This window comes from Vipera berus (genome assembly GCF_964194415.1).
Source record: "Vipera berus genome assembly, chromosome: 5".
In the NCBI taxonomy this organism is placed as follows: Eukaryota; Metazoa; Chordata; class Lepidosauria; order Squamata; family Viperidae; genus Vipera; species Vipera berus.
The window spans coordinates 100,608,382-100,636,126 of NC_138207.1; the positions used below are offsets into that span (position 1 = coordinate 100,608,382).

Genomic DNA, 27,745 nt, shown 5'->3' on the forward strand with positions numbered 1-27,745 from the left:
CAGATGCTTCTACAAAAAGGTGCATTTCAAAAACTGTAACTCAGAAGGGGTAACAGGGATTTTTGTTCTTCCTACAGATGGAAAAATAATTAGATTAGATCCAGCGGTCTCCCATTAGAATTCTCCCGCTTGCTGAAGAGAGTGGGAAAGTGATTCTCTTTCCCCCCCCCCAATTCTTCCTCCTGTTTGCATTTCTTGAAAGTCTGGTTTGAAGAGATGGGGGGGGGGAGAGAGAGCAGCACTCTGAACAGCTGGAGCCCTGAGGGTTCGGAGACAGAGACGGGAGGATGGGTAAATTGGATTCCCCGCTCCCACCCACCCACCCACCAAGGAGGGTCTGCTGAATTGCAGCAATCTCCACCAGTGGATGAGTCCTGCTTGGTTCCAGGCCACTGTCACGGTTCCAAAATAAGCTTTTGATCAGGGTGTACCCAGAATGGAAACCAAAGCAAAATAAAACCATGTTCTATCTAGAGCATTTGCAGAAAATGCTTAATGTTCCATCTTGTTGAGTCTGAGAGATGGAAAAGGAATTCCAGACCGATTTTTGTTCTACCATGCAACAAATGTTGATGGTCAAGTGATGTGACGGATTTAATGCCACGCGCGGCAGATCCCTTACAGAACAATCCGAGGGCAGCCTTTCCTTGACCTGTAGGAATTACTGATGAATGAAGAGGTTGGTGGCTAACGGGGCTTTAAAAAAGAGGAAAGAAAAACAAGAATTCCTTGTTTCTGCCTTCCTACTCCTATAGAATGAAATAAATGTGGCCTGCAATTGATTCCAGGCATCAAACAGTTCGTTTGTTTATTGGACTTCATTTCCTGTTACCTTATTGAATACTTGTCTTTCAATGTTAGCACGTCTGAAAGCTTCCTTTTACCTTCCTGATAAATAAATTCTAGTTCTCATTCTCGTGTATTCAAATTGCCACTTAACTTTTCCCTTATAATACAATAAAGAGCCTTGTGAACTAGGGACATCGCATGCTGTTCCCCTCAGAACTTAATTTATTCAGTTCTAACTTTCTCCTTCTGTTCTTCCGCTGTCTTTTCAAGGTTTGGGGAGACAGATAAGTTTACATAACACTTCACTCTAACTTGGGAACGGCTAATCTAACCCCTTACAGAAAGTTGTTTTGTTTTTTTATACATTTGCATTAAGAATTTTGATAATGATACTAAAATTTAATACAAGCTAAACCTGAAAGAAAATAGAATAGAAAGAAGGAGTAAGAACTACAAGGAAAAAGATAGACGAACCTCAAGAAAAACCAATATATAAAAAGTCACTTCCAATCATCATCACAAGTATAAACAAAGTAACTTTTCACGTATAAGTTACAAATATTTATTTCTTCATCCCATATTCCGTTAAACAAATCCATAAAACATCATCTTTTCAGCGCTGCTATCAGCAGAAAGTGTAAAAAGAGAAGCATTTCTTATCCTTAAGCTTAAATAAAATAACTTTTTAGCTTTGATTAAATAAATCATATTTACATCCTTTCCTTTTGACAGTCTTAATTTTTACTTCATTCAGATATTGTTATAAAGGTTCGACAAGGATTTATAAGCCTCTTGTTGAGATCCAATAGGGAAAAAATATGTCATTCACTTGGTTTGCCATTTGCATTTCCCTTTTAATTTTAAAATCTTAGCCAGTTTATTTTTAGACCCAGTGAAACATCTTTATCTAAGTCACTCTCTTGGCTTGTCAATTGTAAATCCACTTTCAATACCACCTCTATCTTGTCAGATAAAAATTGTTCTATATCTGACAATTCTTCAATAACATCTTTTGGATATACTTTATCCTTAGAAGCATCTATGAATAGAAGCATTACTGACATTGCTGATATTGTGGCTACAATTTTATGATTTTATTTTTCAAATGTCCTTCAGTATTTTTATGGTCAGGAAATTCAGATTATTCCATCTCTTAATATTGGGGGTGAGTTATTACCCCCCGTAGATAAGGCTCGCAATTTGGGTGTCCTCTTAGATTCACAGCTCTCCTTAGAAGATCATATAGGAGCTGTGACTAGAAGGGCCTTCGCCCAGGTTCGTCTGGTGCACCAGTTGCGACCCTATCTGGACCTGGATGCCTTGCGTACAGTCACCCATGCACTTGTGACCTCTCGTCTAGACTACTGCAATGCTCTTTACATGGGGCTGCCCTTGAGAACCACTCGGAAGCTTCAGCTGGTACAGAATGCAGCTGCACGAGTTCTTTTGGGGGTCTCCCGATACTCCCATATTACACCTCTGCTCCATGAGCTGCACTGGCTTCCAGTTGCCTTCCGGGTGAAATTCAAAGTGCTGGTGATGACATACAAAGCCCTACATGGCGTGGGTCCGGATTACCTACGGGAGCACCTACTGCCGGCGTTAACTTCCCTCCGTCCTGTACGTTCCCACAGAGAAGGCCTCCTCAGGGTACCACCGGTCAGAGAATGTCGGCTGGTGACCCCCAGGGGGAGAGCATTCTCGGTGGGTGCGCCAATCCTTTGGAACCGCTTACCGGCTGAACTCCGGATGGCCCCCGACCTTCGCTCCTTCCGGCGTGATCTAAAAACTTATCTATTCCAACAAGCCGGCCTGGCCTGATGGGTTTGGGTTTTAACATTATTTTAACTAACCTACAACATTGGGCAGAATCATTTAACTTTAAATCTTGTAACCTGTATTCTTATTTTTATTGCCCTGTACACCGCCCTGAGTCCTTCAGGAGAAGGGCGGTATATAAATCAAATAAATAAATAAATAAATAAATAATGTTTTGCACCACCTTACAGCCTGTATAGTGCGTATAGTCAAGGCTATGGTCTTCCCAGTTGCAATGTATGGCAGTGAAAGCTGGACCATAAGAAAGGCTGAGCGTCAAAGAATTGAAGCCTTTGAACTATGGTGCTGGAGAAGACTCCTGCGAGTCCCTTGGACTGCAAGGCGATCAAACCGGTCAGTCCTAGAGGAGATCAACCCTGACTGCTCTTTAGAAGGCCAGATCCTGAAGCTAAAACTGAAATACTTTGGCCACCTAATGAGAAGGAAGGACTCATTGGAGAAGAGCCTAATGCTGGGAAAGATCGAGGGCAATAGAAGAAGGGGACGACAGAGAATGAGGTGGCTGGATGGAGTCATTGAAGCAGTAGGCGTGAGCTTAGATGGACTCCAGAAGATGGTAGAGGACAGGAAGGCCTGGAGGAACATTGTCCATAGGGTCGCGATGGGTCGGACACGACTTCGCAACTAACAACAACAACAACAACAGCCTGTATGTCTTTCCTATACCTTTAGGAAATCTTTAGTCCCCTCTATCTTTAGTCCCCAGTTTTTTAAATCACCAATTTTATCTACTTCAGGGAAGAAATGGCGAACTGATTGGCGGTTTGGGATTACTCTCTGGACAAGGAGGGGACCTGGGATCAGCCATTGCTTCATGCCAGGAGACCCCGGTGGCCTCTGAAAAGCTTAGCCCTCTGGGAGGGACGAGGGATTGCCATTTTCTGCCCAAACCAGAGTCATTGCCTTTGTGGACACAGGGTCTGCATACTTCCTTTCTTAATCACTTTTGGAAATTACTTGTTAAGTGCTTTTCAAATATTAGGAACCTTCAGAATAGCAGGTTTTACTACACTGGGTGATTTTCCTTCAGTCCTCAGTGAAAAAGGACTTAATATAATCTTTTTTGGGAATAGCAAATGGGTGATTTAGAAGGTTGATTTTGGAATATTACAAACAGGCGGAGTTGCAAGAAGGTTTTTCAACTGATCACAACTGGAATTGAGAAGAGTCATAGCTGCACCGTGGTCTTCAGGAGAGACGGCTTTAATGAACTGGGAAGGTCACATCTAATGACTTCAAATTCTAAAAAAGGATGGGAATCCTACAAACAAGCTACTGAAAGAACAATTACACCTCCCCTCCCCTCTCCCCCCCCCAAAATAGGAATATACGCAAAGCTGTCTAAAATGCTGAGGAGATCATCCACCAGATAGAAAACAGGAAAGGTGGGCAACATAAGTAAAAAAAGAATGTAAGGTAGTTTACAGAAACTATAGCATAACTGTCAAAAAAAATCTGAACTGAAGTTATGAGAGATACCTGAAAAATGATAAAAGAGTGTATTTGGTGTGTGTGTGGGTGTGTGTGTGTGTGTGTGTGTGTGTGTGTGTGTGAGAGAGAGAGAGAGAGAGAGAGAGAGAGAGAGAGAGAGAGAGAGAGAGAGAGAGAGATAAAAGGAAGCCAAAGAGAGCAAAAGATGGCCCTTGCCAAGGAAAGTGGTGAAGTACTTCTAGGTGGTGATGAGAAGGTAGAAGAAGGCCTTAGTATTCAGGTGGCATCTGTCTTGCCTCAGAAGGAAAATCAGGCTGGTTAGGGTTAAGTCTGTCACAATGGAAAGAGGCTAATTGCAATTGAGATTGACAGAGAGAGGGTGAGAGAGAACTTAAAAGTGTCCAGAATCAGCTAGATTATACCCCAGGTACTAAAGGAACTGGAGGATGGGATCACAGAAACACCTTGGAGAACTCTTGAAGGAAGGAGAGGGGGGGGTTTGGGGGGGGCCGTGGTGGCGTCTTCAGGAGGAAGGAGAATCCGCTCAGCCGATCCTCTTGTTTTCCTCAAACAGATGACCAGGCGGCATGTTTGTGAACACTTTGAGCAGGCAGGCCACAATTGACAGTAATGTTCTGTACCAGCCTGCTACCGGCCCTGCAGCAAAAGCAGGGACAACCCCTTTTACAAGAAGGCAAGAGGCTGGAATTACGCCTGCCAAATTTATTGCTACAAAAACAAACGGAACAAGATACGAACCAAGAAACAGGAGCTTTAAGAAACAAGAACTATCCAAGCGGTTGCCTTCAGCAAACCAGCCCTCCCACACATTCCCCTTAAATACAGTTCAGGGCGTGGCCTCTCTCTGCCTCCTTCCGAGGTGCCCCATTGCCTTCCTCTGTTTACTCCTGACTGACTGCCTCCTGCGTCGGGCGTCCTTGAACAGGGCCAGCTGTGGGTCATCTTCATCCACGCTGTCAGGCTCACACAGCTGGGTCTGCATCGTGACCAGATGAGAGGGGCCTGGCTGGGGGCTCTCATCAAGCTCTTCAACACCCCCCTCCTCCTCCTCTGAGTCGTCCGACCCAACTGCCGAACCCACAGGCTGACCCTGAATCACAACAAGTAACCAGCATGGGTTCATTGCAAATAGATCACGCCAGACTAAATTTATTCCCTTAGCTGGTGGCGTTGTTAGCTTGGTCAATCAGGGAAATGTCGTAGACCCGGTGTGGCCGCCACGGGGAAGCCGAGAGGAAGAAGAGAAGAACAGATACACCAAGCCAGGAAGCTCAGTCTAGGATGCTGGCAAGGGCCCACTTAGGTGGTCAGCCTTTCGGTTGTCGCCCAGCCAGATATCTGAGGCAAATTGAAATATCTAAATGTAGATGAGCTGTAGATGATGCTAGCCCAATTAAATATTTTCCCTACTGCTGTTCAGGAGCAGAAGTATAACTCCTAATAACGAAAGACTTTGCCTGTGTGAAAAGGGCAATGTGAAGACCGATGCTCACTTTTTTCCTTTTACAGAGATATTTGTGCGTGTCGCTTAACAGTGTTATTAGCAAATTGTCCTGGACACCCCCAGTTTCATTTTAATCGGTCTGATAGAAGTGATATAGTCTCTCCGAATGTTTCTGATACCGGAAGAGAATAACTGCTTAATGGTCTGTGAGCGTATGGAATATGTACCCTGCTATTTCATGCCTATTAGGCATTGCTGTTATTAAATATTGCAAATTCTATATTATTTTTGATGTACCTTAATATAAATACTGGTTTTAATGCACCAATTTAACAGGTTTTGTTTTTACTTTTATAGGTTAATAAGCCTTGCAGGTTTAATTATTTAGATTCATTTTATAGATTTATAGATTCATAATACTAGCTGATATTTTATTCATACTTGTATGAGTATTCTGTTAAATTTTACTGTTTTTTAACTTGTCGTACGCTTGTCATTACATATTCTGACGTGCAAGTGAGCAAGGTGGAGTTCTCATTAGCTAGAAGACCTCAGGCCGAGGCTGGATGGGGGTCGGTCCAAGGCGCGCTAGCAGAACTGATCCGGCAGTTGCAGAAGACCAGTGTTCCTCAACCTTGGCAATGTTCAGTTGTGTGGACTTCAACTCCCAGAATTTCCTAGTCAACGGTGCTAGCTGGGGCATTCTGGGAGTTGAAGTCCACACATTCTACAGTTAAACTTTAAAATACGCCACAGATGAGCTGGGGAGTTGTGGCAATGCTGGCCTGGCCCCGACCTCACCTCCCAGGGCCTCCCCCCACTCCCAAGATGCCCTGTGTTCCATTTTATGACCTGGGCAGTCATTTAACAAATGCAATTGAGAGAACAGGATTGGGGTGGTTAAGCAAGATGATCACATGAACACCTCACTTAGTGACTGCCACGACTTGCAGCCATAATGGGCGGGCTATTTCATAGTCACGAGTCAAGGACTACTAATTGTTCATCATACTGTTTGTAAACCTAGAACGCATAATTCCCAGGTTGACATGTAATTGAGGGTGGAAAAAAGAAGTTTTGGGTGCCTGTACCTAGACATTTTAAGCATTAAAAGTTGTTTCAGGGCACGGAGATGAGTGAAATTAGGCTGCAGGGAGAAACACATTCTTAAATTTTCTTATTCAATATTGTTCCAACCTGCCTTAACTGATTTTGTATGTATTTGTGTCTACTTCAATTTTATTGGATATTGCATTGGGTCATCATAAAATAAAACACTGCTTCAAACTAAAGGGTATAGTTGCTAACAGTTGACATAAAATGATGATGTAATTTCAGAAGAGCAAACTTTAAATGTAGTACAAAATCAGAACCACATGGCTGTTCATCACAACTGTCAGGAGACATGGCAGTACTTTAATCTGTGAAATTTAAGAATGGGATATAGAAATATCTCTGGCATTTGTATAAAGTCAACATAGTGTCTTGAAACTGGAGCATTTGGTGCATATAGTATTCCTATATTAGTGGGTTTATTTTAGTATATTTTATTAGTGTGTTTAATTTTATATTTGTTTTTTACCAAAATATTTTTATACCACTTCTCATTGCAAAAGTATCCCAATGTGGTTTTACAAACCCTATAATGGAAAACATTCTTTTATGAGTGAAATCTTAAAGAGAGTTAATGGCTGGGAAAGGCTGACTTAAAAAGATAAAGGGAGGGAGACGGGCGGTTAAGGGATAGGAAATATAAGTAAATTATAAATACCGGTAAATAAAATTTCAAGATCGGCCTTAAACAGATCAGCACCAGGCATGGAAAAGGTCACTGCACAAGAGAGAACATCTCCTGTGTGGCACCACCAAATGGCAATCCATCAGCCACAGCCCACAGCAGGGCCTCTTCCAAATTCTGTGGCCAGGAGGCTAAGACCTTCTCTAAGGTGGCTGACCTCAAAGTCCTTAGGACAGCATTTCGCAACCATGGCAAATGGAAGGTAAGTGGACTTCAACTCCCAGGATTCTCCTTGCCGGCTGGAATTCTGGGAGTTGAAGTCCATATATCCCTGGAAGTTGCCAAAGTTGGGAGACCCTGTTGTAAGGGCTTTGTATACCGATACCAACACCTTGGATTGCTTTGGGGACCGAGTGGCACCCGGCGCAGGTCTTGTTCCCCAAGCCTGAAACGTACGTAGTGTGTTCTCCACAGAATAGCATAAGGGGTAAACGAACAAGCATTATAAACAAGCAAACATTTCTAAATGAACACGAGGTCCCGGAAGGGTCTGAAGGAAAGTCCCACATAGAATCTGTTACAACTGACTCCAACATTTCTGTTGCTAAGCAAGGCAGGAAAATGAGTTTGGCCCGTCTTAAGTCTTTTCATGCCACTGTTGTTAAGTGAACCATTTGGTCATTAAGCAGGTCTGGCGTCTCCATTGACTTTGCTCGTCAGAAGGTCGCAAAAGATGACGACATGACCCTGGGATACAGCGACCGTCACAAATACGGACCAGTTGCCCCTGTCCAAAGTTTGATCATGCGCCCACGGGAGAGGAGGCTACAGCGGTCGTAAGTGTGAAAAGCAGCAGCCATAAGTCATTTTTTCCAGTGCCGCTGTAACTTTGAATGGTCACTAAAAGATTGGTTGCAAGTTGAGAACTACCTGAACACTATTCCAGCCTAGGACCCGTAGAGCAGCCATTCCCTGTCCAAAATCAGAGGTGGCTGGTTTGCCAGACCAAGCTGGCAGAAAGCCCTCCTCGCCTCGGACAGCAAGTGGGCGCTGGGGTTAAACATCTGGATGGGTGCCCCTTCGGAGGTGGGGCCTGGATTGGGGAGTCCTCCGCCTGCAGGGTTGCTGTGTCTTGGGGTTTTGGCCAGCTGGCCCTGAGCCGGTCCACGTGGGCCCCCCCCCCACCGTCTGTCCTGACTTACGGAGAAACAGGACGGGCCGTCTCCCGTAATGCTTCCCACGGAACAGAGTGGCACATGTGGGCAGCGCGTTTCAGGGCAGACATTTGAGGAGACGTCTCTGTAAGTGGCCTCTGAGAGAAAAAGCAAGATATAAATAAGGTATTTATCATAAAAAGAATTCTTCTAAGCACGCTTAGTATATTACTGGGTTTTTTAATGCACATTTTTAATATACTGCATAACTCAAGACAGTGAGCATTGCTAATACTGTACTTCCTGCCCCCTATTTTTTAAAATTTCCTATTCTATTACCTACGTTTGAGCCCAGTTGCAACGATTCTTTCCTACATAAAGACAAGGCCTAAATGTAATAATAATTTCTTAGCCTCTGCTTTTGTGTCTTACATGGATTTTTCCCCGTACATAATTATTTTCCCATAGTTGCAGATTCAGAAAAGAGCAGAGGCCACAGTTGTCGGTGGCACAAAATCAAAGAAAGAATGAATGGTGGCTGTTGGTAGATAAAATCAGTTTCTTTCCAAGATACAAGCTTGATTAATAGTGATTGCATTTTCATAGGTTTTAATTTTTCAATCAAATTTAGATTGTTGGGGGCTGCTTCTTGTGTTGCCATGTTAATTCCTGTAATGGGTGGGGTGGTAAATGTTACAGTGAGGTCTCCTTTTGATGCCATGTAAATAGAACTATCAATTTCCTCCTTTAATTTTGCTTCTGACATTCTAATTTGTTAGCATTTTTCACTCGTGCGATGCCTGAAGCTACTTTGTTTTTAACATGGTATATTGCAGAAATAAATTTGCATTAAATGTTGTTTTATCATCTTGACTGCCTCATATTCTGCACCTTTCCTCTGATTCTATGGAGAATAAATAAATTCCATGTTGTTATACTTATAAAATCATGTAATGATATCATTAACATATTAGCAGAGTACTTAGCAAAAAAAATAACCAACTGCGTTTTTGCTTCAACTCTACAATAACATTGAGATTTCATGTGACAGAAATTATGAAGTGCCTGAACATGTTTTCTTAACTTTAAACTTGAATATATCATTGCATTTTTCTCCGAATGACTTGTCATGCAAATAAAGTGTCAGTTGCATCTTCATAAAGGGCTCAGAAATTAATATAGATTAAATATAGGCAGCAAAATCAATCCTATATAGATTGACATAACTGCAGGTTGTTTTCTTGTTGGTACATAAATTTACTCTTGTGATGAATTCTCCTTTTTCCCCCCACTTACATTATGAACATTTGGGGGTAGGGGGTGGAAATCCAGTATGTAGTTTCCGTCCCCCCTTTTAGAAAATTTGTGATTAGAAAATTTTAAGGTAAATTTTGATAAATAATTGATAATTCAATAGGAAACTGCCTTTGGTCACCTCTCTGGAGACTCAGAAACGAAACGGAGTTATGCTTGGTTAGAGGGAAGACAAACAGGTCTGTAGAAAAATCCCTTAAGAAGCTGGTGTCAGAATAAATGTATGAAATGCATGTGTGAAATGATTTGAATTAGCAATGATATTCTAATATTGTGGCAAACCACGTTAGCCATCAAAAAAATCAAAGCTGAACTGTATCTCATTCTTAACATTGCAAAACTTCGTTTGTGGAGTCCCAATATTTGGTTTCTGAATATAATTGCCCATGGTGATAAACAGATTGAAAGAACGATTGAAAAGCAGAGGTAGTTTGCATGTCATGTCCCAGCCTGAATTCCTTTTGGCTAAAATGATCTGCCATGATCTTGGAAAGAGGAAGCACGCCCTTGTGGCCAGCTCTGCATTTAAGGTGTGAGAGAATGATGACAGCCTGTTTTAGGCTGGATAAGCAGCCGTGCGACTGCCCCAATCTCGGTGGCTTTGATCATGCACACCTTGAAGGAAAAGGCAGTTGAGGGAGGCTTTCACAGTTCACCATAGTCGATAAATTTTAATTTAAACTTTGCCACCTGGTTCAAACCGTGTTGTATATAATCAGCTGAGGTAGCGTTTGCTGGCAGTTCAGAGCTTTTATCTAACAGATAAGGAAAATCCCCACTGGTACCATTTTGTTATCATTCAGATGTCATGGCATAAAATTTAACAGAAAAAATAACTTGTAAATGAGAAGGGAAAGATCTTCAAAATAAACATAAGCCACACTGGATTTATGTTGAGCGGTTAGCATGCATTGGTACAGTGCTGTTTTTCTATTATATCTAATCTTCTGTAGGGTTCCTGTATCAGAACTGCAAACATCTGGATGAACACAATTTCTTTGTTACCATCAAGTGGTTGCAACCCAGACATGGTAAACCAAATCTTGATAGTTAATCTTCTTAACATATATAATTGTTCAGGAATGATGCCCAGAGTCATTTTTGGATAGTGAAACGGGCAGCATATAAATTTAATACGTCCATAGAATAACATAAAATAAATGTATGGATTCTCAACTATCTTAGTTTAAAGAAAGAAGGATTCATAAAGTCTCAGTGCTGAGAGGAGCCCACAGCTTGCTGAGTACAGAAATCTGAATTAAGATCTCCCAGATACTTTCCAGCTTCTGCCTGGACCCATCCAGGGAAGATGAAACTCCTAACTCATTGGTTCCACCGCTCTTACTATTTAGAAGATTTTTTTCCTACCACTCAGCTACAACCTCCTGTTCTATCACCTGCCCTCTGTTCTTGGTCCAGGAGTTGGGTCAGCAAGCAAGTTTTGAAACAGTGTCACATTTTGCCAAATATTTGCTGTGGATCAGGTGCTATTCCAAGATAATTTTCACAAAATACAGAGGCTAAACCGGGGATCCCCTATCTCAGGGGGTTCCCAACCGGGGGTGCTCGACGTTATTTGAAAACTTGGCTTTTCAGAATTATAGTGTATATGCATAATTCGTTGCTTTTACTTTGAACTTTTGTAAGGGGTGCGAGAATATATCAGAAGCGTCCTAGTGGTGCCGGGTACAGAAAATATTGGGAAGCTGCTGCTCTTAAATTTAATTTTGCTATATTAGCTCATTTCTCAACCTATCAAGATCATTAAGAATTTTGTTTCTGCCTTTTACAGAATTAGCTGTTCTGCCCAGTTCTTTTTATCATCTTTAAATTTAAAGAAAATCCCGTATTTTTTGTCCAAGAATCACAAAATGTTGTACGGTTCCAGGTTTGGTTTGATTTTACTCCATCCTTTTGATATGGCAAATATTCCACAGCTAATAAAATGTTAGGGACGCGGTGGCTCAGTGGGTTAGGACGCTGAGCTGTCGATCAGAAGGTCGGCAGTTTGGCGGGTCAAATCCCGAGTGCCGCGTAGCAGAGTGAGCGCCTGTTACTCGTCCCAGCTTCTGCCAACCTAGCAGTTCGAAAGCACGTAAAAATGCAAGTAGAAAAATAGGGACCACTCCGGTGGGAAGGTAACAGCGTTCCGTGCGCCTTTGGCGTCTAGTCATGCTGGCCACATGACCACGGAGACGTCCTCGGACAAGCGCTGGCTCTTCGGCTTTGAAACGGAGATGAGCACCGGCCCCTAGAGTCGGAAACGACTAGCACGCATGTGCGGGGGAACCTTTACCTTTAATAAAATGTTAAAATCAAAAATAGAATATTGGAAGTTAAAAACACAAAATTAATGATAAAATATAATGTACATCAAACAATTAAAAAGATTGGCCTTTATATATTTCCTAACCACTGAGAAAATAACGGCCAAGTTCAGCTCTAAGTCAGTTTATTCCATATCTCTGCGATTACTCACTTAGCACTTTCTTTGATTAGGAATTTAGGATGATAATTTTTTAATTACAGTTTTAAAGTTAACTATGGATAACACAGCTTATTTAACACAGAGATCATTTTAATGCTCTCTAAAGCTTTTTGTTCAGATTTTCCCCTTTTTTAAAAAAAAAAGCTAAACTGTTGAATTTATTATAAAAAAGAGTGTATTATTATCTGTACTATATCATGAAATACCGTGTATCAGTTTATCAAACCAATTTAGCAAGCATTTACAGTAAGTCTGCAAAGCACCTTTAAGTAACACTACGGATAAGAGCCAAGATCTGTGCTGTAATCAAAGGATTCAGGATTCTTTACAACTCCTGTGGTAAAAAAAAAGGTTCTCCTGAGAGTATAAAAAATATGCAGGTTGTAATCTGAACAGTGAGTGAAATTTCTCTCTAAACCCACCTCAAGGTACCATGGGCTATTAAAACAAAAACACATCACACTATACATTTAAGGTTATTTTTTTTACCAATCAAAAACTTTCTACATTGTGTGGAACAGCTGTAATAAATTATTATATACCACCCCCTCTGGTGACAATTCCCAGTTCAATACTCACTTGAGTCAAAAGTCCTCAAAGGAATTAGAAAAACTCATTCAGCATTCTTTGGTAACGAATTCTGTGTAGCTTTGGCCAACTTCCCTCAGATTTATATTCTATTTAAAGACACGATATTGAATCATTAGTTACCAGATTTCATCAATAACAATTAAACAGTGGAACGGCTTGCCTTCAGAAGTTGTGGGTGCTTCAACACTGGAGTTTTTAAAGAAGAGACTGGACAGCCATTTGTCCGGAATGGCACAAGGCAGGGGTCTGCAACCTTGACAACGTTTAAGACTTGTGGACTTGTATTTGAATTTTTCAATTTTGCTTTCCCCATTCTGGATTTTTCATTTGTTTGATGTTGTGGAAATAGACAGTACTAATAAAAATGTAAAAGCAAAACAATTCTTTTGTGTGTGATAAGGTCTTTTTCAGGGGGCTGTGATAGTTTAATACTTTTCAGTGAGTCTATGAGTCTACAGTGAGCCTGATGTATGTATGTATGGATGGATATATGGATGGATGTATTTATTTAAATTTAAATTTTATTGGCTGCCCATCTCACCATAGGGCAACTGTGAACAGCTTACAGTTACATAAAGAACTAAAACATAAAAAGTTAAAAGCAAACATTAAAACCACAGACCCATGAGGAGGGTGCAGGGGAGGTGAGATCTGTTACTATTTTATTATTGTTGTTATTGTTATTATTTATACAACTGTAGTCTATAGTGGATTTTCCCTGTAGACTTAGCATTGCCTAACTATGTTAATTTTCCCCCTTCTTTGTCCCTTTGTTCAGTATCTGTATAATCTCAGCATTCCTTTTATTTCCTTCATTAGAAGGAAATCGATGGTGTTTTCTGTTTAAGCCTTGTTTTAAATACCAGTAAAACCAAAGAAATCATTGTCGACTTCAGAAAAGGCAGCCACAGCCACACTTCTCTGTGCATTAACGATTCACCTGTGGAGATGGTTACCAGCATCAAATTCCTGGGTGTGCAGCTGACGAGTAGGTTGGCTTGGTCGGTCAACAATGAGAAACTGGTGAAGCGGGCACAGCAGCGCCTGCACTTTCTGCGTCGCATGAGAAAAGCTCATCTGTTCTGTACCAGCCTGCTGCCGGCCCTGCAGCAAAAGCAGGGACGACCCCTTTACAAACGGCAAGAGGCTGGAATAAAGCCTGCCAAATTTATTCACATAAAACAAGAGCAAGACAAGACACCAACCATAAAACACGAGCTAAGAAGCAGGAACAATCCAAGCGGTTGCCTTCAGCAAACCAGCCCTCCCACACATTCCCCTTATATAGAGTTCAGGGCGTGGCTTCTCTCTGCCTCCTTCCGAGAAGCCCCATTGCCTTCCTCTGTTTACTCCTACTTGACTGCCTCCTGCGTCGGGCGTCCTTGAACAGGGCCAGCTGTGGGTCATCTTCATCCACGCTGTCAGGCTCACACAGCTGGGTCTCCACCAGGTGGGAGGGGCCTGGCTGGGGACTCTGCGGAGCCTCAAAGCCATCATCAGCAAGTTCTTCAACACCCCCCTCCTCCTCCTCCTCTGAGTCATCCGACCCAACTGCCAAACCCACAGGCTGACCCTGAATCACAACATCATCTTCCTTCCCCTGTCCTGACCACTTTCTACAGGGGGACGATCGAGAGCATCCTGTCATACAGCATCGCAGTCTGGTTTGGAAGCATCCCTGCTTCAGACAGGAAGGCGGTGCAGAGAGTGGTGAGGACGGCCGAAAAGATCATTGGCAGTTCCCTCCCTCCCATCCAGGACATGGCACATAAGCATTGCTTGAGCAGGGTCCGTAGGATTATCTGGGACGCTACTCATCCTCTTCACGACCTGTTTTCCTTGTTCCCTTCTGGGAGGAGGGGGCTTCGTGGTATCCGTAGCAGAACATCCAGATTCAGCCATAGTTTCATTCCGTACAGCATTAACCTTGTGAACTCTCTGGCTTCCTCCTTCCGTGATATGTTCAAGATGGACAGTGTTTCATATTTATTTGTTATGTATATGTAGGGGTGTGGGTCTATACATATGTTGTGTGTAGTATGCTTTAGGTGTGTGTCATGTATGTGTTTCACTTTGAGAGCGGGCAACTAAATTTCATTTTTGATGTGTGCCGTTGTGCCCACAGTAAAATGACAATAAAGATTATCTTATATTTTGGTGCATTGCAAACTAAATGAACTGCTAGTTTTGTTTTCCTGGAATATTCAAATTTTAGGCAAATTATTGGTTTCAGATAAAATTGGTAATAAACCATATAACTGTTTTCCTAAAACACATCCATTTTTGTTTCTTTCGACAGTCTAAAGATTTAAATAATTTCAAAGCCATCCATCAGGACGTGACTTATGCTAAAGATCTTATCTGTTGAGTTTGATGTTAAAGTGTTAATTGTTCAGTATAGTTTTGCCTTTAAAACAGCTAACCCGCCATGCAGTGTGACAGAAATCTAGATGTAATGGCAAACGATTTTGTTTCCTCCCCCCCCCTTTCTGCTTTAATTGCAGTGGATGATCCAGTTCCCCTACAAAGCCGCGACCTTTTTTGGCTGCATTGGAACCGATAAATTTGGGGAGATCCTGAAAAGGAAAACGGAAGAGGCCCACGTGGACGCTCACTACTATGAACAAAGCCAGGAGCCGACGGGGACCTGCGCTGCCTGCATAAGCAGCGATAACAGGTGGGGTCCCTTCCCCGGAGGAGCCCCCCCCACACACACACACACTTGGAGAAAAGGAGCAGAAGACGTGGGGAGCCCAGTTGTCTCGTGGCTTGCAGGGGGGCAGAGGCCACCCCTCGATCTGACGGGCCTCGTCAGGAAGGCACTGATCACCGCCCCATTTCCAGTTGAGGAAACACGGTTTCCATATCTCATGAGGGCCTTGCAAGCCCCCCAAGTGGGGGCCTCCCCTTGGTCTTTCTGGGGATGCCTCCTGGGGAGACAATGGCTGGGAAGAAGGGTAGAGATGGCCAGCAAACCAGATCCCCAATTCAAGTGTTTTGGACCCTTTTGGCTGGGTCCACATAGGGCATAAACCCGCCGTAGGCTTGGCTTGATTTGGGTTTAGTGTGGCAGATGACCCCAGCCACGGTTTATGGTTTAGTGCAGGGGTCTCCAACCTTGGCAACTTTAAGACTTGTGGACTTCAACTCCCAGAATTCCTCAGCCAGCTTGGCCCTGAAAGATATGAATTGGGATTCTTGACTATTGATAGGCCAGAGTTTTAGATGATTTTGAAAACAGTATGAATTTGTTAGAATAAAAGAAAGACATATATCTAGTTTTGTCAAAGGTACTTTTTTTTTTTAAAAAAACCATCTTATTAATTCTATTTAAGGAATGTCCCAGGGATTGTATGCAATTGATAGCTGATTTTGACATTCAGGTTTATTGAACGATTTCCATTTAGAAATTGCAATTATACTACAATGTTTCCCCTTAACTTCCTTGCTGTTGACACTGTGAATTATGTCTTTGCTTTTTCTACGCTGCATTTCAAAAGAACAAATCCATTTCCATTTGTTTTTGTACTTCCCTGCGCTTTCCATGATTAAATTAACTCTGCAGTTAGGGCTGACTGTTCAGTTGTGAAAAAGAGCTGTGATTATAAAATAAGGATAACAATACTTTCCCCATTATCTATGCTATTTTTATACATCCATTTTTAAGCAATTTTCAAAAGATGGGCTTTCTCTCCTTGTTTGGGGAAGAGTTTATATCTTTGGTGGAACAGTCGTAGGGGCAGATTTCAGGTTTGAAAATTTGCAAAGTGAGAACATTGATAAACGATAAAAATGTCTGTATGGATTTAGATAATTCTGATCATAGAAGATGAAAACCTTGCTTGTATTTAATGTGCTCCGTTTTGACAGCAGGCACCAGGATCTTTGATAATTTTTCTTATTAATACGCTCCTCCAGATAACAAATTGTATCACACCTCCGTACCAACCAGGCCTTTTTTCCTTTGAATTACATTTATTTTTAAATGTTCATTGTAGACTAAAATCCATCTCTGGCTTAACAGTCTAAACCAGGGGCGGGGGTGGTAGTCTCCAAACTTGGCAACTTTAAGACTTGTGGACTTCCAGCATGGAATGGAATTCTGGGATTTGAAGTCCATAAGTCTTAAAATTGCCAAGTTTGGAGACCCGGCCCTGGTCTAAACTGCATTGGTATAAGTGCACATATAGGACAATATGTTAGTGAAAAGAGCTGGAAGAAATTTTCAGCCAGGATATGGAAGAAAAGACTTATTTTGTATATTTCTTTTTAAGGCATAAGGCTCAGGGCATTAAATAAAGGCAACTGCCTTGAGTAGAATATCACTCTTTCTGAGAATAGAATAGAATAGAATAGAATAGAATAGAATAGAATAGAATAGAATAGAATAGAATAGAATAGAATAGAATAGAATAGAATAGAATAGAATAGGAGCTGGAAGGGACCTTGAAGGTCTTCTAGTCCAGCCCCCTTCTCGAGCAGGAAAACCTATATCGTCTCAGACAGGTGGATGTCCAGTCTCTTAAAAATCTCCAGTGATGGAGCGCCCATGATTTCTGAAGGCAACTTCTGTTCCACTGGTTGATTGTCCTCACTGTTGGGAAGTTTCTCCTTAATTCCAGGTTGCTTCTCTCTTTGGTCAGTTTCCATCCGTTGTATCTCGTCCTGCCCTCTGGTGCTTTGGAAAATATGTTGACCCCCCCCTCTTCTTTGTGGCAGCCCCTCAAATACTGGAGCACTGCTATCATGTCTCCCCTATTTCTTCTTTTCTTTAGACTAGCCAAACCCAAGTCCCGCAGCCGTTCTTCGTATGTTTTAGTCTCCAGATGTTTTAATCATCTTAGTTGTTCTCTGAACTTTTCCCAAGGTCTCAACATCTTTTTTGTAGCATGACAACCAAAATTTTTTGTAGTATGGTGATGGACATGGTGAGGTTTCTTTTCAGTGTGTTTTTTTTATTGCCTGCATTAATCTTCCTAATCTAACCTATAATTTTAGCATTTCCTTGTCATCTTCCATGTAAATACTATATCCAACTCTTTTTAATTGTTTCAAGGTCATCTTTGTTCTGTCCCCTGCTAGAGGCCTATTAATCAAGAAAGACCAGCAATGTCTAACAAAAGAGAAAGTGGGGAGAATAATAATAATAATAATTCCTTTTTGCTTCTTTTCCTCCCATCCTTTCTCTGCTGTAGGTAGAAAACCAGTTTGGGGCAGACTCATTGCCTGCTGGTGAAACCATGATGACTTCAAAGTGTCATTGTGTGCATCCTGATGCAAATAACGTGAACCTTTGCATTTGTATCATTTTGCATTGGATGTCATAGTCACACAACATCACACACACACACACGCAAACCGCCCCTGCTACCCTTTTAGCGTTATATGAGTGCAGGATGGGGCAGAATGTAAAAAAGGGAAACACAAAAATGCATTCCTATGGAAAGATTCCCGAAGATCGCAAGGAGGGAAGATCCACGATCTAGATTCTTTTCATTGATTCCCCTCCCCCCCTCCCCCGTATCCTCTATATAGCTTATATTCTGGAAGAATCTAGTCAGGCTCTTTGATATTTTAATGCTTTTTCCACTTTTAATTGAATAATCCTTTCCATTTCCTCAAGTGTATCAGTCATTAGGTTCTTCGGGGTGTCTTATTTCTCTTCCCTACAGTATTAAGTGCTCGTTGACTATTAGAGAAATCAACAATTAAATACAACACACTGGGACAAGCGTGCAGCTCCTGCTTCTCGGCCTGCTAATGCTTGTATATATTATTTGAAAAATTGGGAGTGCAGAGCTGAAAGTTTGGGTAGCATCTTAAGAGTACATGGCATGGTCTCGGGTGATATTCAATAAGTTTGTTGATTAAATAATTAAGGGGTAATAGGGAAATTGTAGATATTCTAAGTGGGGATTAGAAAGCTGACTTGTTTTAAAATTTTTTTTTTTAGGTCTCTGGTTGCTAACTTGGCTGCTGCTAATTGCTATAAGAAGGAGAAACATCTTGATGTGGAGAAGAACTGGAAGTTGGTGGAAAAAGCTAAAGTTTATTATATTGCAGTAAGTGTGGTTAATGTTGCAAAATGTTCACTTGCATTGAGACCTTGAATTTTTGATGTCGTACAAACCATGTCTTAGAAAGGAAGGGGGAAAAACCAGGGATTTATGTTCTACTCTGCTTGATTTATTTATTTATTTATTTATTTATTTATTTATTTATTTATTTATTTATTTATTTATTTATTTATTTATTTATTTATTTGATTTACATACCGCCCTTCTCCTGAAGGACTCAGGGCGGTGTACAGGGCAATAAAATAAGAATACATTAGTTAAATAATTTTAAAACCCAAATCCATCAGGCCAGGCCGGCTTGTTGGAATAGATAAGTTTTTAGATCACGGCGGAAGGAGCGAAGGTCGGGGGCCATCCGGAGTTCAGCCGGTAAGCGGTTCCAAAGGATTGGCGCACCCACCGAGAATGCTCTCCCCCTGGGGGTCACCAGCCGACATTCTCTGACCGGTGGTACCCTGAGGAGGCCCTCTCTGTGGGAACGTACAGGACGGAGGGATTTATATTTATGTTTCCATGCACTCATTGTTTGAGCTGCCTGTGGGCCTATTTGTTTGGGAAGAATCTATAAATTATTTTCCTGATGTTTGCTGCATTAGTATTTGTTTCTGACGTGTAGACTGATCCCACTTTGTTTCTCGGATGCAGACAAAAGTGCTTTGGGTAGGGATGAGAGAGGAATGAGAATAATAGATGTTCCTCCTTTCATACAACTCTGTAAGGAAATATTTGTCTAGAACAGGGGTGTCAAACTCAATTTCATTGAGGGCCACATCAGCATTTTGATTGCCCTCAAGGGGCCGGGTGGATATGGCCAGGGTGGGCGTGGCCTACTGGGTGGGCGTGGCTAGGGTGCATATAGCCTACTGGGTGGGCATGGCCAACTCTACAACATTCGCATCAAGGGTGCCTATGGGGGCCTGGGCTGGAGTGGGACAGATCTGAGGGTCTCTGGCAGAAGGAGGGTCTCTGAGCCAGGGCCAAGGCAGTGGGGGCCATTCCCTCACTGTTTCCAGGATGGCTTTGCGGGCCACATGAAACCACTTTGTGGGCCGGATCCGGCCCCCGGGCCTTGTGTTTGACATGTCTGGTCTAGAATATTTGTATTCGCTTTTCTACCACAAGGCATCCAATGAACTAAAAAAAAAAAGGTTGCAGAATTTTTTTAAAAAATAGAAAAAACAGAAACTTCAAAAATTAATTAAAACCAGCGGGATTACTTTTGGAGATTACTTTTATATTCAAGAAATAAGAAAAACAGAAGTAAGTACATCTTTAGTCTCCTTTTTGAATTTCAAGTTGTGCATTTTTTTCCTTAACAAGATATTATTAAACATAATTAGCAAATCTCAACAATAGTGATCACCCTTTAGAAAGAAGACCATTAATTGGGAGCTCGTTGACACAGTGAGGTGTGAAGCCGGTCTGGGTTTGGGGGGGTGTTTAGCTAACTGTGGCGGATTGTGTGTTTTTCTTGCTTTGTTCCACATCATCCCAAAGGCGCTTTTTTTTCAGGAGGCAACTGGACTTCCTTGTTTTTCTCTAAAGACGTTTTGCTTCTCATCCAAGGAGCTTCTTCAGCTCTGGGTGGTGTTGCCAGCTAGAGGACCTAATAAGGTGGTTAGAGGTTTTGCAATGGTGTAGGTGGACCGATGGGACGCGGTGGCTCAGTGGGTTAGGACGCTGAGCTTGTCGATCAGGTGGGTCGAATCCCGAGTGCCGCGTAACAGAGTGAGCGCCTGTTACTCGTCCCAGCTTCTGCCAACCTAGCAGTTCGAAAGCACGTAAAAATGCGAGTAGAAAAACAGGGACCGCTACGGTGGGAAGGTAACAGCGTTCCGTGCGCCTTTGGCGTCTAGTCATGCCGGCCACATGACCACAGAGACGTCCTCGGACAAGCGCTGGCTCTTTGGCTTTGAAACGGAGATGAGCACCGGCCCCTAGAGTCGGAAACGACTAGCACGCGTGTGCGGGGGAACCTTTACCTTTACCTTAGGTGACCGAGTTGCTGCTGCTAACGATTGCTCTGAGTGGTGTCCCCTCTTTGTGGGTTTTGGGGCGTCCATAGATGCACGGCGTGCCTTCCCCAAGGTAGAGGCGGTAGTATTGTGCCTTGTCGATGAGAGCCGAAGAGGCTTCTTGGATGAGAAGCGAAAGGTCTTCGAAGAAAAACAAGAAAGTCCAGTTGCCTCTTGAAAAAAGCACCTTTGGGACAACCAGGACTCGGAGGACGGAGAGTCTCCACAAACGTTTAGGTCAACGTCCCAACGTTTGTTCTGATAGGGAGAGGCTGGTCTGAGGATTAGCTAGCTCAGTTTCAGCCAGTGCCCTTTACCAAGGGAATAGACAACTGGGAATTTGCAACCAAACACTTCACAAACCAATCAGGAAGTGAGGTTGTTTAGTAGGGGAATAATAAAGAAGTGTTAAGATCTTATAGGGCAGACATGTCAAACACAAGGCCCGGGGGCCGGATCCGGCCCTCAAAGTGGTTTCATGTGGCCCACGAAGCCTTCCTGGAAACAGTGAGGGAACGGCCCCCACTGCCTTGGCCCTGGCCCAGAGACCCTCCTCCTGCCAGAGACCCCCAGATCTGTCCCACTCCTGCCTAGGCCCCCATAGGCACCCTTCATGCGAACGATGTAGAGCTGGCCACGCCCACCCAGTAGGCCATACGCACTCTAGCCATTTCCCACCCAGTAGGCCATGCCCACCCTGGCCATACCCACCCGGCCCCCTGAGGGCAACCGCAATGCTGATGCGGCCCTCAATGAAATTGAGTTTGACACCCCTGTTATAGGGAGAAAATGGACAACAAGGAGGCAACGGTGGTAACTTGCCAGGTGTTGGTATATTTATTTTCTTATCAGAAGAGTGCGTGAATTCCACCTCTTGCAAATGAAGTTTGTCACTTGAGAACGGCCCAATCCTGTAGGCCAGCCTCCCACCTCTAGGTCTTCTCAGCTAAAGCAGAAAGTTCATAAATAGCACGTAGAACATTCTGCATGAAAGAGGCTGGGATGAGACCTCCCAAAAAAGGAGATCCCAGGATAGTCCAGAGCAAAGGAGACAGGAGAGAGAACCCAAAGGAGAAAGAAGAGAAGAATGACTATTTAAAGGCCTAGGGCAAGAAAGAGTAAAGACTAAGAGAAGGTCCATGAAGCTCTGAAAAATCAGCTCACCTGAGATAATTCACTTATCCCATAATTTCTATGATAGATCCAGAACGTAAAGAATTCTAAAAGGTAAAGGTAAAGGTTCCCCTGCACATGCGTGCTAGTCGTTTCCGACTCTAGGGGCCGGTGCTCATCTCCGTTTCAAAGCCGAAGAGCCGGCGCTTGTCCGAGGATGTCTCCGTGGTCATGTGGCCGGCATGACTAGACGCCAAAGGCTCACGGAGCGCTGTTACCTTCCCACCGTAGTGGTCCCTATTTTTCTACTTGCATTTTTACGTGTTTTCGAACTGCTAGGTTGGCAGAAGCTGGGACGAGTAACAGGCGCTCACTCTGCTACGCGGCACTCGGGATTTGATCCACCAAACTGCCGACCTTCTGATCGACAAGCTCAGTGTCCTAACCCACTGAGCCACCGCGTCCCTTAAAGAATTCTGCAAAGATCGAAAAAAAGTGAAGAAAACAAGTCTGGTGTGGCTAGCCAGAACTTGGGAGAGTAAAGGTTTCCCAAGCTCATCTGACTGACCAGTTGCTTCTGTCCATCGGGAGACGAATGACATTGTTAGAACAGAGCAAATACTTCAGAGTATTATCAGATGAAAGTGAGGGTGAAGAAGCTGGAGGCATAAAGAGTCTTTTCATTCATCTTCCTTGCTGGTGCTCAAAACACTGATGCTCAAAGCAGAAAAATAAACTGGCTGTAATTGAGTTATCAAGGGAAAGACGGATTCCTAGATGTGGTCTCTTATCACCTACTGCAGGTCAGGCTTGGGGGACAGCAGCAGGCCTAAGTATTATATTTATATTTATTAAATTTTTATACCGCCCTTCTCCCGAAGGACTCAGGGCAGTATACAGGGCAATAAATATTAAAAACGAAGTACAAAAGTTAAAAAAACAATTAAATATTATGCCCGATATATACAGTAATTAAAAAACCATGTTAAAACCCCAACCCCTAACCCATCAAACCAGGCCGGATTGCTCAAATGAATAAGTTTTTAGATCCCACCGGAAGGAGCGAAGGTCGGGGGCCATCCGGAGCTCGACCGGCAAGCGGTTCCACAGGTCTGGCGCGCCCACAGAGAACGCTCTCCCCCTGGGGGCCACCAATCGACATTCTTTGATCGGAGGCACCCTGAGGAGGCCCTCTCTGTGGGAGCGCACTGGACGGAGGGAAGTTGACGCCGGCCGCAGGTGTTGCCGTAAGTAATCCGGACCCATGCCATGTAGGGCTTTGTAAGTCATTACCAACACCTTGAATCTCACCCGGAGGGCAACCGGCAGCCAATGCAGCTCGCGGAGCAAAGGTGTAACATGGGAGTATCGGGAGACTCCCAACACAACTCGCGCGGCCGCATTCTGCACCAGTTGGAGCCTCCGAGTGGTCTTCAAGGGCAGCCCCCTGTAGAGAGCATTACAGTAGTCCAGACGAGAGGTCACGAGCGCATGAGTGACTGTAGAGAAGTGCTAAGTTGTAAAGACATCACTGTACGTGATAGTATGTACAAAGATTGTGAGACGCAAGGGGCTCCGACCAGAAGTCTGGGCGTTTGTGTCAAAAAGTCCATATGGTGCCCCTAAGAAGGCAGTAGAAGCGCCTCACATTTTCACTTCTGTTGTGCATGCAGTGCATGTAAAAAAGGTGCAGACCTTTGAACACGTGCTCATGGCTTTCTTGCCCCATAAATACCTCTGGTATTCATCTCCAGCCAAAAGGAGGAGAGCAGCGAGGGGGCTGAAGTCAAAAGAAAAGGCGATTCAGGCTGGATGCTATGAAGAGTTCCTTGACGGTCAGAGCTACTAAGCAGCAAAATTATTTTTGCAAGGCTGGATTCCTGTTGAGAGTGGAGTGATGGGTGACGACGTGTTGGGAAGGATTTAGCCAGCTCCTTCACTGAGAAGGGTTAAACTACGCAACGGCTGCTCCTTCCCACTCGTGCATGCTCAGATCCAAATTGTAGAAGGCAATTCTGACAGATAGAAACAAATAACATGAGTGTCGTGTATTAATAACAGTTGCTGCCATCATATTACCTGAGGTCTGCAGGAACAGCTGGCGAGAAATATGAAAAAGAAAAGAGAAGATTATCCAAGAGGAACAAATTCATTAAAAATGTTATTTTCTTCAGCTAGGGTTAATGTTCCTCCAGACTGGTGTTTTGTACAGCTCTAAATTTTTGCACAGCTGTTGTTGATTCTTGCATGTGACTAAAACCGTCCCTTTGCAATCCATCAAGTCAATTGCTTGCAAGGGTTACACAGTACAGTAGAACGTGGAAGTATACCTGACTCCACACCTTCACCCCGTTGCTTGTCCTGGGGTGGGAGGTCAGATGAGGCCCCTGGGATGGAACAGCAGGACCCTTGTGCTCTTGCTCACTCAACTAAAACTAGGTAAAAGGTAAAGGTTCCCTCGCACATGCGTGCTAGTCATTTCCGACTCTAGGGGCCGGTGCTCATCTCCGTTTCAAAGCCGAAGAGCCGGCGCTTGTCCGAGGACGTCTCCGTGGTCATATGGCCGGCATGACTAGACGCCAAAGGCGCACGGAACGCTGTTACCTTCCCACCGTCGTGGTCCCTATTTTTTTACTTGCATTTTTACGTGCTTTTGAACTGCTAGGTTGGCAGAAGCTGGGACGAGTAACAGGCGCTCACTCTGTTACGCAGCACTCGGGATTCGACCCGCCAAACTGCCGACCTTCTGATCGACAAGCTCAGCGTCCTAACCCACTGAGCCACCGCGTCCCTTACCAACTAAAACTAATTATGCTTAATATCCCTTGCTGATAAGCCTTGTTGCACTTTTCCCCCCAGTCATGTCTTACTTTTGTGATGCAGCCAGCTCCCAGTAATGAGGTCATTCAGAGATTGCTGCCGGATTAACATCTTAGAATTTAATTGAACACCATATGAAACTTCAGAAGTTTACAAAAGACCAGCACCACCTCTGACTCTTTAGATCTTGGGGAACATCGTCGGCCATTTTCTTTCTTTGATAATGGCTTTTCTTTCAGTCCCTTTGTGGACGTGTTTCCTCCCTCTTCATGCTGATGCCCAAGAATAACATCATAAGCATCTTCATCTACTTTTCTGTACATTAAATCGGATTCCTCGCCTTACCAGAGTCCCTTCGTCACCACGCTTACTGCCCGTGCATCCTTCTAAAATATATTTATTTGTTGTATTAGATTGATAAGCTGCCCAATTCAGAAAAGTGACTTTGGCAATAGACAATTTCAAGAAATTTGAAAACGAGGAATTAAAAATAAAATAAAATACACCTTTGGAACATTAAAAACTAATCAAAACAAGAGAAGCAATTAAGGCTAACCGATCCCCATCGCATTCAAGAATCTTGCCCTGGAGGTGGAGCAGAACCCATTTTGATCTCTGTTGAGCTGGGATGTATTTTTTTTATCCAATGTTGAAATGGCCTCCTTAGCTTGAAATGCCCACTGGCGCTATTGATCGTGTCTTGAGAAATCACCAGATGCTTCTTGTTTTTTTCCTTCCATCTCTACAGCCTTGAAAGTGCAGCTAAATTTCCTTTGGCTCCCGAGAAAAGACAGCCCCGATTAGAGCATTTGCAGCAAAGTCTGGTGGCTCTGCCCAGGAACCGCCATGTGATTTTTCACAAAGGAAATGTTGAACTGGAGCCAACTGCTTGGCGGCAGAGTCTGTTGCTAGGAAATCAAGGTCCTGAGGCAATTAATGACAAAGCAAGCAATAACAAGAAGACAGAATTACAGATTTAAAAGAGGGAAAAAGCGGTTGGCGTTATAATTACCCAAAGAAATCTGCATTCATTAAATAGGCTGTTTTTATGATTGACTTTAATTGGAGGTTAGTGCAGATACTTAGCTCCTTCCCCACCCCTTTAAACACACGCGTGTGCCCAGGCTGTAGAAACACAGAAGCCTCCTGGCCCTCCAGGCGCTCGCCTGCAATTTGATCCCTACTGGCAGAGGCGTTTTCTGGGCTGCCATTTTGCATTAACCTATTGTGCCACCATGTTTTCGCCTCTTTGGAATAAAACATCCGCTCTCATTCCCTCAGGTGGGCTGGGCCGAGGAGAAGCACGTTGCTTCAGGAGGAAGAAGGGCCTCGGCAGAGACCCACCTGGCTGCTTTGGCAATAATGGTTTATGCACAATTATTATTATTTTTTAAAAGATACCCAAACGAAGGAAAGAATAAAGGTCTGTGAACACACAGTCTGGGGGTTTTGCCCTTCGAGAAGCATGATTTGAGCATACTGTATCTGTGAGGGAGATGAACAGTTTTAAAATTAGATAGATAGATAGATAGATAGATAGATAGAGAGAGAGAGAGAGAGAGAGAGAGAGAGAGAGAGACATGAGAGAAAAAGATGAGAGAAAAAGATGATAGATAGATAGATAGATAGATAGATAGATAGATAGATAGATAGATAGATAGATAGATAGATAGATAGATAGATGATAGATACATGAGAGAAAAAGATGAGAGAAGAAGATGATAGATAGATAGATAGATAGATAGATAGATAGATAGATAGATAGATAGATAGATAGATAGATAGATAGATAATAGTTAGATAGATAGATAGATAGATACATGAGAGAAAAAGATGAGAGAAAAAGTAGATAGATAGATAGATAGATAGATAGATAGATAGATACATAGATACATAGATACATAGATACATAGATGATAGATAAATATAAACATGAGAGAAAGAGATGGATGATAGATAGATAGATAGATAGATAGATAGATAGATAGTTAGATAGATAGATAGATAGATAGATAGATTTCCTAAAGACTATTTTCCTGAGATGTTTTAGATGGAAGTGCCCAGTTAGCTCTTTTTTAAAATTTCTAGATTCTTTGTTTTGGTATAAGCTGCAGTTAAACCAGTCCTGCAGTTTCTATTCTCCCCTTGCAATCTTTCGACTGGGAAATATTTTAGAGACAAATTATTAAGAGGGATTTGTGCTCCCGTTTTGCTATTTTTTTGTAAACTAGTTTCCTCCCCCCTCCCTTTCATTAAAAGGGTGGCTTTTAACCACACAGTGGGATTTGATTCCGTGTCTTGTCGGTCGAATCGGGAAGCCTGTGATAGCCCTGGCAGGATTTCTCTGAGTGAATATTTGGGAAGAACATACAGTGGTGAAATTGGCCAGATGTTGAATCAAATGCTGAACAATGGAGCCTCCGCAAATTCTACCCAGCCATCTTTGAATGCTGCTAATCGGAGGCCAGTGCCAGGCTGTCTGCTTGTTAAATACCCCGGCACCCCTGGGGCAGAAGACAGCTGCTCTGAACTGCTATGAAATTGGGTAGCTGCCCTTGAGCTATAGCGCCGCAGTTAATGTAGACCACCCCAGCACACCTCCTTCAGGGAATGTTTTTTTCAAAGCTTTGTAATTAAAATGATAAAACATCGTTATTACGTTGAAAATGGTGGTGTACAATTTGGCACTTGACAGATACCTACAGTCAGATGCACAGCCTGCCATTTTTGCCGGCGTAATGGTTGGAGATCCAGTGTGTCTTTTCCAAGCTGTAGCAGGACATAAATAAATATATTCCACACTCACCGGAGGCAAAGTGGGAGGCCAGACTTTTATCTTTTGGGGGAAGATTTTGAAATTCAGATATTCGGCTGCTTGAACTCTACAATGTTGTTTATTTAAAATATGCCA

General features: G+C 43.0%; 3 protein-coding genes across 5 annotated transcripts in view; 1 reads left to right on the forward strand and 2 right to left on the reverse strand.

The window, feature by feature from the left end:
• Positions 1-27,745, reverse strand: part of COMTD1 (catechol-O-methyltransferase domain containing 1) — a 581,650-nt gene that overhangs the window by 209,910 nt on the left and 343,995 nt on the right. The window lies entirely within an intron of this gene.
• The window catches only part of ADK (adenosine kinase), a 176,864-nt gene that overhangs the window by 56,052 nt on the left and 93,067 nt on the right, over positions 1-27,745 (forward strand). For all 3 annotated transcript variants that reach the window (XM_081329748.1, XM_081329749.1, XM_081329750.1), the window contains exons 5-6: positions 15,314-15,486; positions 18,763-18,871. In XM_081329748.1, the coding sequence (XP_081185874.1) occupies positions 15,314-15,486; positions 18,763-18,871 (282 nt within the window). The remainder of the gene's footprint in view (positions 1-15,313; positions 15,487-18,762; positions 18,872-27,745) is intronic.
• DUSP29 (dual specificity phosphatase 29) overlaps positions 1-27,745 on the reverse strand; it is a 280,314-nt gene that overhangs the window by 37,055 nt on the left and 215,514 nt on the right. The gene's annotated exons all lie outside the window — the stretch shown is intronic.